This window comes from Chiloscyllium plagiosum, chromosome 19 (genome assembly GCF_004010195.1).
Source record: "Chiloscyllium plagiosum isolate BGI_BamShark_2017 chromosome 19, ASM401019v2, whole genome shotgun sequence".
In the NCBI taxonomy this organism is placed as follows: Eukaryota; Metazoa; Chordata; class Chondrichthyes; order Orectolobiformes; family Hemiscylliidae; genus Chiloscyllium; species Chiloscyllium plagiosum.
This window is the reverse complement of record NC_057728.1, coordinates 51,416,399-51,435,266: the sequence shown is the minus strand read 5'-3', so window position 1 is coordinate 51,435,266 and position 18,868 is coordinate 51,416,399. Positions and strand designations below refer to the sequence as shown.

At 40.0% G+C, this 18,868-nt stretch overlaps 1 protein-coding gene across 1 annotated transcript in view; it reads right to left on the bottom strand.

The window, feature by feature from the left end:
• Positions 1-18,408, bottom strand: part of cry1b (cryptochrome circadian regulator 1b) — a 24,560-nt gene extending 6,152 nt beyond the window's left edge. The window contains exons 1-9 of the mRNA XM_043709856.1: positions 18,123-18,408; positions 14,454-14,562; positions 12,792-12,934; positions 11,640-11,824; positions 7,591-7,679; positions 6,894-7,034; positions 5,104-5,415; positions 4,076-4,227; positions 1,141-1,343 (exon numbers count right to left, since the gene is read on the bottom strand). Coding sequence (XP_043565791.1) covers positions 1,141-1,343; positions 4,076-4,227; positions 5,104-5,415; positions 6,894-7,034; positions 7,591-7,679; positions 11,640-11,824; positions 12,792-12,934; positions 14,454-14,562; positions 18,123-18,280 — 1,492 coding nt within the window. The 5' untranslated portion in view covers positions 18,281-18,408. The remainder of the gene's footprint in view (positions 1-1,140; positions 1,344-4,075; positions 4,228-5,103; positions 5,416-6,893; positions 7,035-7,590; positions 7,680-11,639; positions 11,825-12,791; positions 12,935-14,453; positions 14,563-18,122) is intronic.
• Positions 18,409-18,868: the final 460 nt, after the last annotated feature.

Below are 18,868 nucleotides of genomic sequence, written 5' to 3'. Positions count from 1 at the left end.
ACTGGGGGCATTCTAGCGAAGTTTGCCGATGATACGAAGATAGGTGGACAGGCAGGTAGTACTGAGGAAATGGGGAGGCTGCAGAAGGATCTAGACAGTTCGGGAGAGTGGTCCAGGAAATGGCTGATGAAGTTCAATGTGAGCAAATGCGAGGTCTTGCACTTTGGAAAAAAGAATACAAGCATTGATTACTTTCTAAACAGTGAGCTGACTCAGTATGATAAGATGTCCTCACGAATGTCTTGAGATTCAAAAACAAGTACTCTAATTTACACGTGACCAGATTAATCACCACTATTCTCAATGGAAATTCAATCAAGATTCAATTTGCAAACATTGAGAAAATCAGTTTATAAAAAGTAAAGTAGACTGAAATTATTGACTGAGGATCAATGCAGGTGTTTCGTTTCAGATCAGGGTGAGGCCAATATCCACAGACGCAGATACGTTTCAAGAAGAATACAAGTTTCGGCTACTTCTTCCATTTGCCTGTAGTATGGTCTGTGGATGATACAAAGTTAGTATGGTGTCCCATAAAGATAACCCATGTTTAGTGATTGCCCTGAAGTGATTTTGTGGAAGCTGCGTACTTCCAGTGAACTATTTCACTTGACACCAGACAGGAAGTTTGGCATCAGATCAGACAAATACTTCTCAATGTCAGAAGGAAAAACAGCCTCTAAGTTAATGAATTCAAGGTAGCTAATCAGAAACAAGGCATCGAAATGGCTGTTTGGTAATTTAAACAGTTTGTTCACTCGACCAAACTCACTCATCAAGCAGCAATGAACCCGTATCTTCAATCATACTATTGCCTTCTTTAACAGTTCAGGCAGCATCCAAGGAACAGGAGAATCGACGTTTCAGGCATAAACCCTTCTTCAGCCCTTCTTCGGGCATATTCCTGAAGAAGGGCTTATGCCCGAAACGCCGATTCTCCTGTTCCTTGGATGCTGCCTGACCTGCTGCGCTTTTCCAGCAACACATTTTCAGCTCTGATCTCCAGCATCTGCAGTCCTCACTTTCTCCTCAAAGCTTTCTTCAAGTCTTGAGTCTTTCATCTGTAGATTGCTGCATTACTGCTTAACATTATTAAAGAGAAAAAAAATTATAATTTAAGAAAGTTATTTCTCCCCTCACCCAGGCCTCTGTAGCGAGAAAACTGCTGGTAGATTTGTTTCATTCGTTCAATATTCAGGCGACTGGCTTCAGCATGGTTCACCATGGGTTTTGGATAATGAACACCAATGATGCATTTTGCAGCTTTCTGTACACACTCTGGAGCATTCCAAGGATCATAAATATGTTTGGCAGGGAAACCTCTGAGGACTGGCAGATATCTCCTAAAAATACAACCAGGACAGCACTCAGTAGAACGCCATCATCCATACATCTTATTTATCATAAACTGTACATTAACATGAAACTTAAAAAAAGTGATGATTCAGATATAATTCTAAAAAGTTGTACTTCAGAAAAAAAAGCCATATATATTTGAGTAATGATCAACTTTATGTCCAAGTCAACCCAAAGTTTAAGATAAAAACATCTTACCACTAAGTCAACTCGCCCAGGTGCAAAGCACACTTATTGGTAATATTCAGGAATCACACAACACCAGTCCAACAGGCTTATTTGAAATCATAAGGTTTCGGAGTGCTGCTTCTTCATCAAGTGAAGTGTCATCTGGTGTCATGTGACTTCTGACTTTGTCCACCCCAGTCCAACACCACACCTCCACATCAGGCTAAAATCCAAACAGCACATCATTGAAGCTGATTGATCAGCTCATTGCATCTACACAAGCCAATACACAAGTGGGTGTCAGGGCTGCCACTTCTGTTACATGTGGCTTTCCTTTTGCTGATTTTAGGCCAGGTCAGCAGGTATAATTTCTGACCTGGCAATTCTGCAATACCAAAATGATCAGAGGAGAGATTCCAATCCTTTGAAATTATGATTCATAAAGTCAATCTTACTTTTTGGCTTAAAGCTTAACCGTAAAAACAGGTTGTGCGTTATAGGTTTGCTCTTCCCGGTTGAAAACAGATTATTTTCCCACATACAATCGAAAGGGAGAGATATCAAATATTAGTTAATTCACAAATCAGCTACTATAGCCACTTTTACAACTATAGTGGAGGAGAAAATTACAAATGGCTGGTAAGGTTACAAATGTTTGTCAATGATCAGAAGCACAAGAGTGAAGGTATAATGGAAGATGGCATTTAAGACTATACAACGAAGAGATAGAGCAAGGACAAAAAAGGCAATGAAATTAAAAGGATAGATAAGTGAAGATGAAAATAAAAATGAAATAGAGTCATAGAGATGTCCAGCACGGAAACAGACCCCTTCACTCCAACCTGCCCAGGTATGCCAACCCAATCTAGTCCCACCTGCCAGCACCCGGCCCATATCCCTCCAAACCCTTCCTATTCACATACCCATCCAGATGCCTTTTAAAATGTTGCAATTGTACCAGCCTCCACCACTTCCACTGGCAGCTCATTCCATACATGTACCACCCTCTGTGTGAAAGTGTTGCCCCTTAGGTCTCTTTTATATCTTTCCCCTCTCACCCTCTAGTTCTGGACTCCCCAACCCCAGGGAAGAGACTTTGTCTATTTATCCAATCCCATGCCTCTCCTGGATTTCATAAACCTCTATAAGATCACCCCTCAACCTCCAACACTCCAGGGAAAACAACCCTAGCCTATTCAACCTCTCCCTATAGCTCAAATCCTCAAACCCTGGCAATATCCTTTTAAATCTTTTCGGAACCCTTTCAAGTCTCACAACATCCTTCCAATAAGGAAGGAGACCAGAACTGTACGCAATATTTCAACAATGGCCTAATCAACGTCCTGTAAAGCTGCAACATGACCTCCCAACTCTTGTACTCAATACTCTGACCAATAAAGGAAAGCATACCAAACACCACGTTTACTATCCTATCTACCTGCAACTCCACTTTCAAGGAGCTATGGACCAGCATTCCAAGGTCTCTTTATTAAGCAACACTCCCTAGGACCTTCCCATTAAGTGTATACATCCTGCTAAGTTTTGCTTTCCCAAAATGCAGCATCTCACGTTTATCTAAATTAAACTCTGTTACTACTCAGCCCATTGGCCCATCTGATCAAGATCCCATTGTAATCTGAGGTAACCTTCTTTGCTGCCCACTACACCTCCAATTTAGGTGTCATCTGCAAAGTTACTAACTATACCTCTTATTGCTTACATCCAAATCATTTATATAAATGACGAAAAATAGTGGACCCAGCATCGATCCTTGTGGCACTCCACTGTCACAGGCCTCCAGTCTGAAAAACAACTCTCCACCACCATCGTCTTCTTCCGTCGGGTCAGTTCTGTATCCAAATGGCTAGTTCTCCTTGTATTCCACGAGATCTAACCTTGGTAACCAGTCTCCAATGGAAAACCTTGTTGAATGCCTCACTGAAGTCCATGTGGATCACATCTACCACTCTGCCTTCATCAATCCTCTTTGTTACTTCTTCAAACAACTCAATCAAGTTTGTGAAATATGATTTCCCATGCACAAAGTCATGTTGACTATCCCTAATCAGTCCTTGCCTTTCAAAATGCACGTACATCCTCTCCCTCAGGATTCCCTCCAACAACTTGCCCACCACTGATGTCAGGCACACTGGTCTATAGTTCCCTGGCTTGTCCTTACCACCTTTCTTTAACAGTGGCACCACATTAGCCAACCTCCAGTCTTCTGGCATCTCACCTTGAGGATGAGAAGTCACTCAGTAGAAGTCACTCAGTTGAAGCCAAGAGGGGTAAACCTGGGGGGAAATGGGTAATAATTGGAATTTTATAGGACACAAAAAGGTGGTTAAGTTATGAAGAGATCAAAGTGACAGACTTGTTGATAAGGGCCCTACTACCACCCCTGGGTTGGGTAGAGAAATTTGGCAAGTGTTAAACAAGCAGGGACACTTTGATAAGAGCCATACATGAGCCAAGCTTCAGTATAAACGTGAATGTGGTACAGGGAGCACAGGTATCTTTCTATCTCCATAACAGATAATATATTAAGTACCTGATATAATCTCCATTGGGGTCAGTTCTACGTCCAAAACCCACAGGGCAGTAGCAATGAAAAAATTGTTGGAAGAATGAGCTGCAGGACAGCCACATCCAACTTCCAGCATTTACACTCCAGTCAGCATCCAGTAATAACTCTTCAAATACCTATTTAAAAACAACAAGCATGACAATGAACAATTAAATCTGGAGCAATAACACAATAGTTTGTTCTCGAATTCTTGTAATGTAGTATTAAAAAGACCCTTGAAATCCCAAGAGTAAAGTTTACAAATTTGTGCTCCTAATATAGAGATGTGTGCGCTAGAGTACATAGTAATTGATTTGGCCACAGAATCAAACTGCTCATTAATATTCTGGGTTCTGCATCAGGACAATGAATTTGTTACTTTCAGTCTAACTTATGTGAAACTTAAAGAAATACCAGTATTTAGAAAAACCAGGTTTTCAAAATTATTAACTCCATCAAAGTGAATGTGTCTTCAGTTTCAGCGACCTCCTACTTTAATTGGTTTCCCAATCAAATATTTTTGTATGACTCGTTGAATGTCTTGATGACGTGAGCCAACGAGAGAGTAGTGGGGAATTGCTGAAAGAGAAAGACGACCATGCAAGACGTGAACTAAGCTCCAAATGCAGATAAGGTTACTGCATGTAAAACTGCGACAACTAGACTGTAATGTCCCACATGGTCAAAATACCCTGCCAACATTCACTTGCTGATTTTACACTTAAAATCATGACACCAGGGCAAAACACTTGATTGCCACTGCCCAGAAAAGCAAATTTCAACAAGAAATATACAGCTTGCAGCAGAAAAAAGTGAAATACACAAAATAAACATGAGATGACTGTGCAAGCAGTCGGTATAGTAAATCCCAAGTTGCTTTAGGCAAAACATGTTGACAGATCATTCATGGGTTGCAGTGCATAGCTACAATGTGAGCAGTGACGTTAGCCGTAACAAAAAGGACAACGCAGAATAGGAAATCTATCTTAACAATTCAACCATAATTCGGTCACCTTCATTCCTTCTTCCCAGCTAATCCAGAGATCACCTCTTGTTAAGAAGCAAGCTACTGCATGACGGGCCAAGTGATGGATCCATCCTTCCTGACGCAGCTGTGTCATTATTGCATCGATCCAAGGAAATCCTGTCCTTCCTTCTGCCCATTTAGCCAGAGCCTCAGGATTCCGGTCCCATGGAACCTGGACACAAATCGAATTTCCCTCCATTTTATCAAACCTAGGGTTGTTAGTAGCTGCTGCATAGAAGAATTCACGCCACAACAGCTGCCCATAAAGGGATAGTGGTGGGGTGCTGTTTTTCTTCACCTGTTGAAAAAGGAGGGAAAGTTCTCACCATATACATTATAGTAAGCGAACAATGTGTATATTGATAATTTCACTATAGGTACAGTACATCTGGGTAAAATCAATTATAGCTGCCATGAATGAAGGAAATGGTTATTTTTATTTTCTCATATTGTGGGAACAAAGTCAACTAATATCCCTTTTTGTTTTCTGCTCAGGTATCCCTGTAGTAGGAGTCAGATCAGAGATCGATTTTATTCCCATTTGTAAACTTCATGCAATTCTGAGAATCCCCTGATTTTTAAGACTCTTATCTCAACTTATTTTCAGATGCTTCTCTGCCAACAAAAAGATCTGTGGCACTCTAGTGCATACTTGCTAACTCCTACAAAGAAAAAAAGATCTTTTTTGTTGCATTTACTACATAATTCCAACGTCAGGTTTATACAAAAGTAAACATTACATTTGATTCCAAATTGATGGAAGAATCACTAGCAACCAAGACAAAAGACTGCCAAGAATCCGTCACGTACAACATCCTGTGAATTATAATCTTCAATGACAGCTCTTCGGCGAGTCTGATTATCAGAAGTGCTGCTGAACTTGAGACATAGAAAGCTGCCAATGACAGGTAAGTGGGTCTGCTGGTATTCCTTCTCCACTTTCCGTGAAGTGACAGAAAAGTAAGAAATCAGAATAGTATTGTGTGTACTTGCTGCAATATATTGGGTGAGTCAAGTATGAAAGAATATATCTTAATCCATTAAAGGTTGTCATACTAGAAGCTACTTTCATTTTCTTCACTCAAGAGTCTGTACACATTATAATTAATCAACATATGCAAGAAGATAGAGGCAGAGTAACCAGCTATCAGGAAATAGATAGCAGTGTCATTATCAAAGTCATATCCTAGTTCAAAGAACATCACAGTGATGCTCTGTGAACTAAGCTTCCTCTATGCAAAAGATTGGATTTGATTTATCACTGCCACGTGCTAAGATACAGTGAAAACTACTGTTTTTCATGCTTACCAGGCAATTCATACTTTACATAAGTACAGAGTAATAGAACAATATGCAGATCATCATTTTACAACCACAGAAGATGCAGAGAAAGATCAACTCTAATATTAGAGAGGTCCACTGATAAGTCTGGTAACTGTGGGGAAGAAGCTGTTTGCAAAGCTGTTGGTACATTTCCAATTTTTTTATATAATATTAGCCTAATAGTGGTTTAGCCTTTAAACGTCAGCCAGCTTCGCCTGATTCCATTATGTATTAACATCAGAAATACTACTAAAGAGAAAAAGCTACCAAGTTGCTTCTCCAGAATATAATACAGCCCTAGAAGCTGAAAAAGTATGGAATTTCATTGTTGCCGTCTGTACAAATAACAGCTTAACAGACTTCATACCTCCCATCATACTTCAGGGTTGAAAAATTGTACCAATTATTTTGTGCACTTCATAGCTAATTCTGCTGCACCCTTAAAATCCATACCTTCTTGTACAAGTCAGTTAGCTTAAAATAAAAGAGGCGACATGACAAACAACCAAATCGCAGGTATGGACTTAGCCCAGTAGGGCTGGCAAGAAGTGAAGTGGAGTTCATTCGTGGTCTTTCAAAGTTTGCAACCCAAGCCTGAAAAAGGAAAAGAACAAAATTGCAAAGATGTGAAACAAACCTACTGATTACGTTTTTATCTTGAAGTAATGCAAAGTGTACTCAATTCATCCGTTCTAGGAGATACAGATAAAATATATTCAATCCATTCACACTCAAAATAGTTGATCATTTTAGATTACTACAGCAATATTTTCAATCTATGTCTAGAAGACAGTCTGCAAAATGTTAGTAACATTTCCAGTGATATCTTCACTGGGCAAATGCCTCACTGTCAAAAAAAGTATTTTAATAACCTACAGCAACAGCAATAATGGACCAATAAGTCAACAAACAGAAGGTAAGCTGACAAATCTAATGATCCAGTACAGATCTACTTCTACACTTAAGTAGCAACCATCTGATAACTAAGGCTATTAACAGAGCACACAAAATGTGTGATGTTATAGGTTCAAACACTGTACAACCAAAGGGATTCCAAATATATTCACTGAAAAATTCTTCAGCATTTTCAATATTCTATCCCTGGCTTTTATTGATCTAATTTTCCTTTTACAGCAGATTTTCTTCTTACTTTTCTCTCCAAATGTCTTTCTAATCTTGCAAGAGCCTCTGTTTCACCACCTGGCCACACGGCTGAAGAGAGCCCTTCTGTATCAAAGCCTAAGAACAGAAAAGCAGGATTAAAAAGTTATCTACTACTGTAAAGATAAACAGATAAAAGAAGAATCTCTAGGAGTCCTCCCCAATGTCACACAGACCTAGCTTTGATCTTCAGTCTCTGCTGACTTCGGACTTGATAGGATTAGAGTCACAATTCATTTCTCATCACCTCCAGAATAATAATGAATTTGAGAAATAAAGGTCATTATGTCAGCTCACAAACTAGGGATTGTTAGTAGAAAGATATGCTAGGGAATCGATCAAACTCAGGTTTGACGTTCCTGCAGTTGTAGTCAGTTATATTCACCATTGCTGCTAACATAATAGCTACTTAGGTGAGGTTGAGGGAGTCAGTTCATGGAACCTAAGAAATGTACGAGTAAATCTAAGTTGATAAGGTTAATGTGCTCATATGATTTGGTAATACAAGTCTAATTGGTAAGTGAGTTAACACTACAAAATTTAGCAAGGAGAGAAGACGGTGATTTGTAATTTAAAGAAGTCATATTAGACTCAAAACGGTAACATGTTCTCGCCGTGGATGCTGCCATATCCAAGTATTTTCAGCAATTTGTTTTTACTGCTGATTTCTAGAATATTTTACTTTATATCTTGACACAAACTTTATTAATCGATTATATAGTATGGATAAGTCACAGAAATGGATTATAAATGTCAACGGGTATCTTAAATGAAACCGATCATTGACCTGGTTACTGCAAAGACACATTTGCTGGAGTTAATACAATGAGAATTCCTTACATATTCTTGAAGACGATACTTGGTGTACTTTTCTTTATTGGTCAGAGTATTGAGTACAGGAGTTGGGAAGTCAGGTTGCGGATGTCGGCCACTTTTGGAATATTGCGTGCAATTCTGGTCTCCTTCCTATCAGAAGGATGTTGTGAAACTTGCAAGGGTTCAGAAAAATTTACAAGGATGTTGCCAGGGTTGGAGAATTTGAGCTATACGGACAGGTTGAATAGGCTGGGGCTGTTTTCCCTGGAGCGTTGGAGGCTGAGGAGTGACCTTATAGAGGTTTACAAACTTATAAGGAGCATGGATAGGGTAAATAGACAAAGTCTTTTCCCTGGGGTGGGGGAGTCCAGAATTAAAGGGCATAGGTTTAGGGTGAGAGGGTGGTAAGTGTATGGAATGAGCTGCCAGAGGAAGTGGTGGAGGCTAGTACAATTGCAACATTTAAAAAGCATTTGGATGGGTATATGAATAGGAAGGGTTTGGAGGGATATGGAGCGGGTGCTGGCAGGTGGGACCAGATTGGGTTGGGATATCTGGTCAGCATGGACGAGTTGGACCGAAGGGTCTGTTTCTGTGCTGTACATCTCTATGACTCTAAAAGATAACTACTTCGTCAGGAAAAAATTTGGAAGCACTGTAAACGGGTGACACAGTAGTCCAGTGGTTAGCACTGCTGCCTCACAGCGCCAGGAACCCAGGTTCGATTCCAGGCTCGGGCAACTGTCTGTGTTAAGTTTGCACATCGCTCCGGTTTCCACCCACAGTCCAAAGATGTGCAGGTTAGGTGAATTGGCCACTCTAAATTGCCCATAGTGTTCAAGGATGTGCAGTTTAGATGCATTAGTCAGGGGTAAACGTAGAGTAATGGGGAATGGGTCTGGTTGGGTTACTCTTTGGAGGGTCAGTGTGGACTTGTTGGGCTAAATGGCCTGTTTTCACACTAGGGATTCTATGATCCACTAATTCTCATCTTGATCAAAGCAGATTTGTGGGCGGCGCGGTGGCACAGTGGTTAGCACTGCTGCCTCACAGCACCTGAGACCCGGGTTCAATTCCCGCCTCAGGCAACTGACTGTGTGGAGTTTGCACGTTCTCCCCGTGTCTGCGTGGGTTTCCTCCGGGTGCTCTGGTTTCCTCCCACAGTCCAAAAGATATGAGGGTCAGGTGAATTGGCCATGCTAAATTGCCCGTAGTGTTAGGTAAGGGGTAATGTAGGGGTATGGGTGGGTTTCGCTTCGGCAGGTCGGTGTGGACTTGTTGGGCCGAAGGGCCTGTTTCTACACTCTAATGTAATGTAATGTAATCTAATCTAATCAGATTAAATCAGACTCAGTAATGATTTAATTCTGCCAAATTTAAATACTGTAAGCTTGAGTAGGGATGTTAAGAGGTCAACGCATAAACAAGCCGAAATAAAGCTTGGTAGCTGCACTTAGAGGTCACACGAGGTTTCTTTCCTGATCACCTACTGAGGGTACCACTGAGGTATGTGCGTGTTTATAGGGATGAAGCAAAAATAGGAAACATTTTTATTGAATTTCTTTTGGAATACAGTTATATTTTCTTTGACAACTGGACTTTATTTTGTTAAATTTCTGAGAATTCATGTTTAACTAACTTATTGTAACTATTTGAAGAATTAACAGATTTGATGAAGGTAATACGATGTACCCTGGCTTCGAAAAATCATCTGATACAGCACTGCACAACAGACTTGTGAGCAAAGTATAGCTCATGAAAATTAAGTACTAACATGGATACAAAATGGTGAATTGGCCATTATAAATTGCCCATAGTGTTTGGTTGCTTAGTCAGAGGGAAATGGGTCTGGGTGGGTTACTCTTCGGAGGGTCGATGTGGACTCGTTGGGCCGAAGGACCTATTTTCACACTGTAGGGAATCTAATCTAAAATTGACTGAATGATAAGCAGTAATATTTAATAGATATTTTTCAGACTGGAAGGAGGATTTTAGTGGAGTTCCTCCGAGGTCAGTATTAGAACACTTGTTTTTCCTGTTTTAGATTAATGATCTAATTCTGAGATTGCAGGATACAAATTGCACACAAATATAAATTTGGAAGCATTGTAAACAGTGAGGACAACGTAAAACGTCAAAAGGACATTGACAAGTTGGTGGAATGGACAAATAGGTGGCAGATGAAGTTTAACACAGAAGTGTGAGGTCATACACTTTTGTAGGAAGAACATGAAGAGACAGTATAGCATAAAGGATACTGCACTAAAGGGTGTTCGGAGTAGAGACACCAGACTGTTTGTGCATAACTCTACAGGTAACAGGACAGGTGGAGAGCACAGTTAATAAAGCATATAGCTTCATTCATAGTGTCATGGGTACAAGAACAAGAGGGCTATATTGAATTTGTGTAAGACACGGATTAGACCTCAGCAGGAGTATTGTGAACAATGATATCATACTTAAGGAAGTACATGACACATTGGAAAGAATGCAAAAGAGATTTATGACCATATTTCCATGAATGAGAAACTTTGTTTACGAGGATAGATCTGACAGGCTGGAATTGTTTCTATTAAAAGAGTTGAAGGATAACAGGAGATTTGATCAAAATTTTCAAAATTATGAGGGATCTGGACAGATAGGGAGAAACTATTCCCACTCAAAAGGACCTGTGAATGCACAGATTTAAAAGAGATTTGCAAATAAAGATAAATCAATGTTAAAAAAAAAAGTTTCACATAATGAATTGTTCGAGTCTGGAACATACTGCCAGGAAGTGAGGGCAGATTCAACATGACCCATTTAAGAGGGCACGAGACGCATTATGTGGCAAGAGCAGGAGAACAACAGCAAGACGTGACTCTTATTTTGCGATCCAGTGCAAACATAATGGGCCAAATTGCCTCCTTTTGTACACAAAGAATCCTGGGATGTTGTGCTGTCCAGAAGTGGATGAAATCTTCTAGTTGAGGCAGAATCAGTACGCAACACCACAGTGACAATATGCAAAAACCAACACAATGGCCTTCTCATTTTCCATCGTTCTGTATCGTCCTTTGCTTAACATTATTTATCCAATTTCCTCTGATAAATTTTAATTGTGGTTTTCAGTCAAATGTTACATCAAAATAAATATTATTCCAAACCAGTTATAATTTAGTCTAAACTCTTCAGGGATCACAACTGGCCGGAAACCAGTTATGAAATACTTTTGGCTCATACCCAATTCTTCAAGAGATGGAACTCCATATTTGTCATCATGGTCATCAAAGACAGGCGTTGTACATTTTCCCATGTCCTCAGCTGTGATTGTTTCCACAGGAATTTCTATAGACTCCATTCGACTAATAAGTGTCTGGAAATGTTTGTATGTTAGAGGAGGCTGCCCACCATTGTGCTGTATAATCCTGTCAAAAGAAACCAGTTCATCAACTAATTAGAACTTCTGTTCTGTACCATTAATTCATATCACACATAGAAAATAATTAAATCTCAGTTTTTAACAAATTCATATCATTTAATAATTTACATAGACTTTTGTGTTGGAAAAAACTTAAATTGTGAAGTTTAAGGAAAGTACTTCTAGCATTGGAGAAATCAACCTATGCTCTTTGTTGCTAAGCATTGACGATAAGGTTATTAGTGGCCACTTGAGAATATGCCTGCCACTTTCTGAAGTCAATAAGGTGCCACTCAAAATAGTATCCAGTTATTCAAACGGTAACAAAGTCAAAGTTCTATGTACCACTACTCTGCACTGTTTCTATTATGAGAAACTGCAAACGAGCGATGTAATTCTGCCAGTAGCATTCTACGTCAGCTACCACACACTACAAGTGAATCACTTTACCCTTGTAAAAATCTACAAAATGATTCATACACATATACCAATTCAGAGAATTATTATTAATGTTTGGATAAGATAATAACAGACACAAGGTTAACACTTGATATAATGAGCTGGCTGTGTGCGTGTCTAGAAATGCTTGCATATTAGAGGTCGATGTGTCATGGTTACTTTCTATTGGAATATGTATAAAGGAATTGCAACAATATCAAATTGAGCAAGAACTTAATGATATTTTTCAATGCAGATTCAGAATAAGTGGAAAGTTCTATTTGAAGATCTGAAGATTTACAATCCAATAATCAATCTTCATCTATAAGTATTCAATTTTTTAAACAAGATTTAATGTTTTATTAGCGATGTCAATGACAGCTTCTGAACAAAAGGTGACAAATTCAAGAAATGAAACAGTCATACTCAACAGATCTCAAACTGACTTGTTGTTTTCAAAAAAAATGTTTCTTACACTAGGTCAATTACATAACCGGAACTTTATGTGCAAACTTGCAGTCACTTAAAAACCTTACATGTCCAAATCATACAACGTGTGTGAAATCCGCACAATCACTTCTACGCCTGCCTCAATGGCCAACTTCTTGATAGCTGCATCTCGCTCCTTGCTAAAGGGTTCAGAGTCATATTCAAAGGTAAGACGGGAAATATTCCATTCCTAAAGGAGATTTAAATAATGAAAACTGTTAGCTTGATATTTTTGTAACATTGGAGGTCTTTTTTTCAGTGCTCAGCTGGATTTACTCACTTCCCTGGGGCAGTAATTGCTGACATTACAAGGTTTACATTGGAACTTCTAAAAAAAAATCAAAAACAAAAGCAAATATACTTTAAAAAGGAGGAAGGAGAGTATTTGGGAGTTTGTGGCAAGGTTGGAGACTGAGAATTGCATCCGGCTTGGAGATTAGTTAGTTGCTTCGAAAAAAGAAACTGGTGAAGCTTCACAGCTGTCAGACAAAAAATTTGCACAAAAGCTCTGGAGATTGGGTTTCACTAGAAAAATAAACAAGCAGTGCATAATGGTGACAATGGGAGGTCTAACATCTAGCTTCACTTGCAGTTGCAGAGTTAAGAAATAAAATGATTGCCAGAAACTACAGAAGAGGACAACCTTTGATTTTTGAGCCTGATCAGTAAGTAAGTGACTTATAAAATTCTAAATTGTAACTTTTTTTGTAAATCTGTAATCGTGATCAAGGTGAGGCATATTTTTTCATTGTTATGTTTATACTGTGATTTGTCTCTTGATTGTCTTGTATTATTAAGGATAGGGGCAGGGGGCTGGCCTGTCAAAACTTAAAAACTAACCTGTGCCTTGAAAATATTAGTGCAGCAAAAAAATAACCAAAGCCCAATTTCCTCATATGCTGTTTAGGACATATATTAATAAAAGACTAGGTTCAGTACCAGCAGAAAATAACCGCTCAAACTATCACTTTACATCAGGTTACATTCTGAAATTGGAAAACTGTACAAATGGGTGTTCTGCTTAATGCAAACAGTTCAAGAATATTCTAGCCCAACAATGTAAGAAGCTTTCTGAAAGACTTCTGAAATATGGATATAAAAGACAGAACACTATGGATATTAGTGTATATTTGTATGACTTATGAAAGGACGAAGTGTTTGCAAGCAAAGAAAATCTCTTAACTCACGTTAACGTTATGATAAAGCCTAGCTAGTGTTAATGTATTAATACCAAATTTTGGAAGGTATCTTTCCATGTTAAAAGCTATCCAATGAAAATGAGGCTTCAGGTTTCTTACACAATTGCTAAGCACTTGATTCTTGACAAATATTGACAAAAACCGCCACGTGAAGCAGCTTCCTACATTAACTTGAAAGTGATAATTCAGAGCTGGATGGTCTTTGTACAAAATCTGAGCTGTTTTTGGTCCACTGAGTTGCCTCGTGGATTATTGCTATTTTGTGTTGAGGATGGTTCTATAAAAATCATTAGGTAATATAGAATATTGAGTAACCATTATACCCGAGCTAGAGATATTCATTTACATGATATTATATGATTGCCCATTGAGAGAATAAATGCAGACATGGGCCAAATATCCTCTGTCTGTGACAATTGTGTGATTCTGTATAGGTTTACAAACAATGAAACATTGTTGAACAGTATGAAATAAAATAAAACTAAACGAAATGAAATGCAAAGTTCACACCTTAAACAATCTGGGAAAGACGTCAGCTGGTTGACCACGTACGACAAATAAGCGAGAGTTTAATTTCCGCAAATTGGCATCAAGATCTTCAAGGCACTGGAGCAGAAATCTGGAGTTGGGAGAAAAATGCAACATTACTTCAATATATTCCATTAATGGCTTATTTATCCTAGTTATAAAAGGTTCGAAACTCATGCCATATCTTTGCACGATACTTAGCAAATAATCTGTCTTGGAGAATAAATCATGGTCTCCATCATGGTTTCCAAACAGCTAGACTTTGCTCTGCAGTTGATTTCTGCTCCTAAAGGATACAATGCTTGCAAGGATTGTTAACCCAGTTCTGAAATGCACTTTAGTAAATACGGACAAGCCACGCATGACTGCAGCTGCTAACCTACAAGCTGGCATTACAATTGAGGCCATGAACCAATATGCAATCAAGGGAATAAAAGTGACATCAACATTCTTAATACTTGTTCCACTTGCCACAATTTTGACCGAACGAGCTATAACATAACTGAGTATATTGCCCCACAAAGGAGAAAAAGACATTAAGTTAAATAAAGTGATAGAAACTAGCAACTGAGAACTGGAATTTCACATCCACCATGAGGTTGAGTGCTAGAACCAAGATCTAAAATTTAAAAGTTAAATTCTGTAGATGCTGGCCACCTGAATTAAGAATAGAAAATATTGAAAACACACAGTAGGACTTGCAGCATCTATGAAGAGAGAGAAAGTGAGATTAAATTTTAAACCAATAACCTTTCTTCAGGCCTGAAAGACCTCAGATATTAAAAAAGATAAATCAGGTAATAACAGCTCAGACAAGTTAATTTCTGTGGTGTGAAGACTTCTACATACCATCATTGGGGCCTTAATTTATGAGAGGCATGGGTTTAATCAACAATTGCCAATGTGGATTGGTTTAAAAAAAAATTCTGTCCTACAAACTGCATGGAGTCCTTCAATGAAGAAATGGATAGGCTGGATAAAGCTATTACAGTTGATATTCTTTCAGCATCTTAGACAGTCGACATAAAGTGCCATATAATAGATTGTAGAATTAAAGCACATGGAATTAAAGGGAGAGTAGAGACAGAAAAGCAGTTAAGGGATAGAAAGAACACAGCACTGGTGAATGGTGAGCATTCAGATACAATGAACATTTGTAGTGTATAAGTTCAAAATTTTTAGATGATACAAATACTGGAAATGAAGTACTTGGAGACATAGATATTAACTAAACTCAAGTGAATGTTAGCACATTGGTGAAATGGGCAAACACATGAAAGACAATTCTGAGGAAGGGTCACCGGACCTGAAACGTCAACTCTGATTTCTTTTCACAGATGGTGGCACTCCTACTGAGCTTTTCCAGCAATTTCTGTTTTTGTTTGAGACAAATGACCGATGTCATTTAACTATGATGAACTGTATTTTGATGGCAAAAAAAAAAACAGATCATCAGGAAAATCTAGAGAAACCTGGCAGAGTATGAATGTAAATCTTTGAAGATGAAGGTTAAGAAGACTGGGAAAAGAAAACTGTCTTATAAGCAGAGGCATAGAATAGAAAGCAAAGAAGTTATGGTAAACCTGAATAAAACACAGATTCAGTCTCCACTGGAGTATTTTGCCCAGACAGAATCACAAAGTTTAAGGCACACCTGGCTCAAGTGTCTGTATCAAACAAAATAAAACGCCACCCAGCCCAATCACACTTTCTATCGTTTGCTTTCTCTGCCGTAGTTTATTGCAATTGAGATGCATAATCAGATACTTTTTAAATAGAGTGTGTGTTTCTGCCTGTATTACCTGGGGACACCTTACAGGGCTCATGCAATGAGGCCAGATGGGTAGAGCTCAGGAATAGGAAGGGTGCAATCACTTTGTACTACAGACATCCTAAAGGCCAGCAGATGATAAAGGAATAGATATGGGGACCGACTATGGAAAATGTAAAAAACAGAAGGGTTGCTGTGGTGTGTGATTTTAACTTCCCCTATATTGACTGGGACTCAGTGCCAGAGGCTTGGATGGGGGGGGGGGGTGGATTTCTTAGGTGCATTCAGGACAGTTTTTCGAAACAAGCCAGCATTTATTGCCCATTTCTAATTGCCCCAGAGGACTGTGGGTCTGGAAACACATGTAGGCCAGACCAGGTAATGACCAGAATTTCTTTCCCTAAAGAACATTATCGAACCAGATGAGTTGTTCCCCAAACTGACAATGGATTCATAGCCTCTTAATTCCAGGTTTTTATTTAATTCAAATTTCATGATCTTCCACGGTGGGATTCAAACCCGTACAATACCTGGTCTCTGTCTTAATAGTCCAGCATTAATACCACTCTGCCTTCATCTCTCCCATGTGTAAACAATGGACAGGTTTTCAGGCAGTGAGTTAGTCACTGCAATCTTACTAATCTCTGACCCGCTCTTGCAGTCATGGCATTTACATGGCTAGTTCAGTTCAAACTACAGAGAATGTTTTAGAAAGTACATTTCCAATGCAAAAATGGTCGGTGATCACCTGCAAATGCACATTTGCAACCATAATATCACACGAGCACAAAGGGAAATTTTAGACATATTACAAAATTCAAGATGGCAGTAACAATTATAATAAGCTTGTAAGCTTCTTTGCAAATCTCATTTCTAGCCTGTTCTTTGTACAAGTGCAAAGTGACATTAGAATAGTAATTCAGAGGTCATTAGAAGACACAGAGGTCATTAAAAGCACCAATCTGCAAAGAAATTTACAACCTGATAAATGTTACTGTGTTTTCCTTACATTTAAAACAGATTTAAAACTTGATGCAAGGTTACTTGTTTCCTACTTGGAATGGAATTTGACATAATAAAGGGATTTTCTTTTGGCTACATTCAGTCAGGTGGATTTCTCTCACCTTTCTCACTGCTTCTATCTAGTGTTTCATTTCCAATACATTCAACCTGTACCCTTGCCTTGTTTGACTTTCCTAAATACACACCCTCACCCCTCTTCCCCATGGCTTAAATTTTATTTATCACTGGTTTATCCACCTGACCAGTCCATTAATATCTTCCAGTTCTGGGCACCACAAATAAAGGAGGACATGAAGGATTTATGAAGTGAGATTGAACAATTTAGGCTTATACTGTCTGGAATTTAGAAGAATGAGAAGAGATCAAATTGAGGTGTTCAGGACAATAAAAAGTGTGGATAAAGTAGACATGGGAGCAGATGCTACCTCCTGTGGGACATTCTAGGACGAGGGGTCATTGCCTTAGGATAAGGGGTAACAAATTTAAAACCGTTGAGGGGAAACTACTTCTCCCAAAGGGTTGTGAATCAGTGGAATTCACTACCCCAAAGTGTGGTGGACACTGAGGGATGGGGGCAGTTCCAGGCTGCAACAGCAGGAAACGGTGCTGTTCCCATGGCAACACTCTGCAGCCAAGCACGGCAGCGGCGCCCCTACAGTCGCCACAGTAACCCCTTGGACGTCCCCGCAGTCGCCATGGTAACACCGATAGCCCTGCAGTCGCCACGGTAACCCCCGACAGCCCCCCTGCAGTCGCCACGGTAACCCCCGACAGCCCCGTGCAGTCGCCACGGTAACCCCCGACAAGCCCCGTGCAGTCACTACGGTAAACAGCAAGTCACTCTCGATTCAACTCACCTCCACCGGTTGATGCCCACACTGGACGAACCAGCGAACCAGGGGTCGACGATGTAGACGCAGCGGATAGTATCCGAACCCACCAGAGCCTCCAGCAACGCCGGGTTGTCGTGGAGCCGGAGCCCCTTCCGAAACCAGTGGATCGAGTGGCCACCCATGAACTCCTAAATTAAAATCAAACGTGCGGCTCGACAGGTGGGTCTTCCCGCCAGCGAACGCGAGCAGGTTCAGCGATGACAATCTAACTGCGTGCACCCCCACCGCAAACTGTCAGGTAGCTCGCGCGGACAGCCGCGTGCCATCCTCGCCCACAGCGCAACCTCATTGGACCGGGCATGGGCACGTGATCAAACCCTCACGTGTCGCAGTGGTACCGTCAATCCCGGCCCCGGCTCTTCCCGTGAGTCCACCCCTGTGATTGGTCGCTGTCCCTGGAAAAAATTCCCCGGATGGGCCGGACGAGAGCGCGCAGGCGCAGTCGGACGTGTGTCCTGTTTATGGATGGTGTGGGGGCGTCTAGTGTTTAGATTACTTACAGTGTGGAAACAGGCCCTTCGGCCCAACAAGTCCACACCGACCCATTTCCTTACATTTACCCCTTCACCTAACACTACGGGTAATTTAGCATGGCCAGTTCACCTAACCTACACATTTTTGGACTGGTCTGGGTTGGATAAAGTCAGAGGTCACACGGCACCAGATTATAGTCCAACAGGTTTATTTGAACATCACAAGCCTTCGAAGCG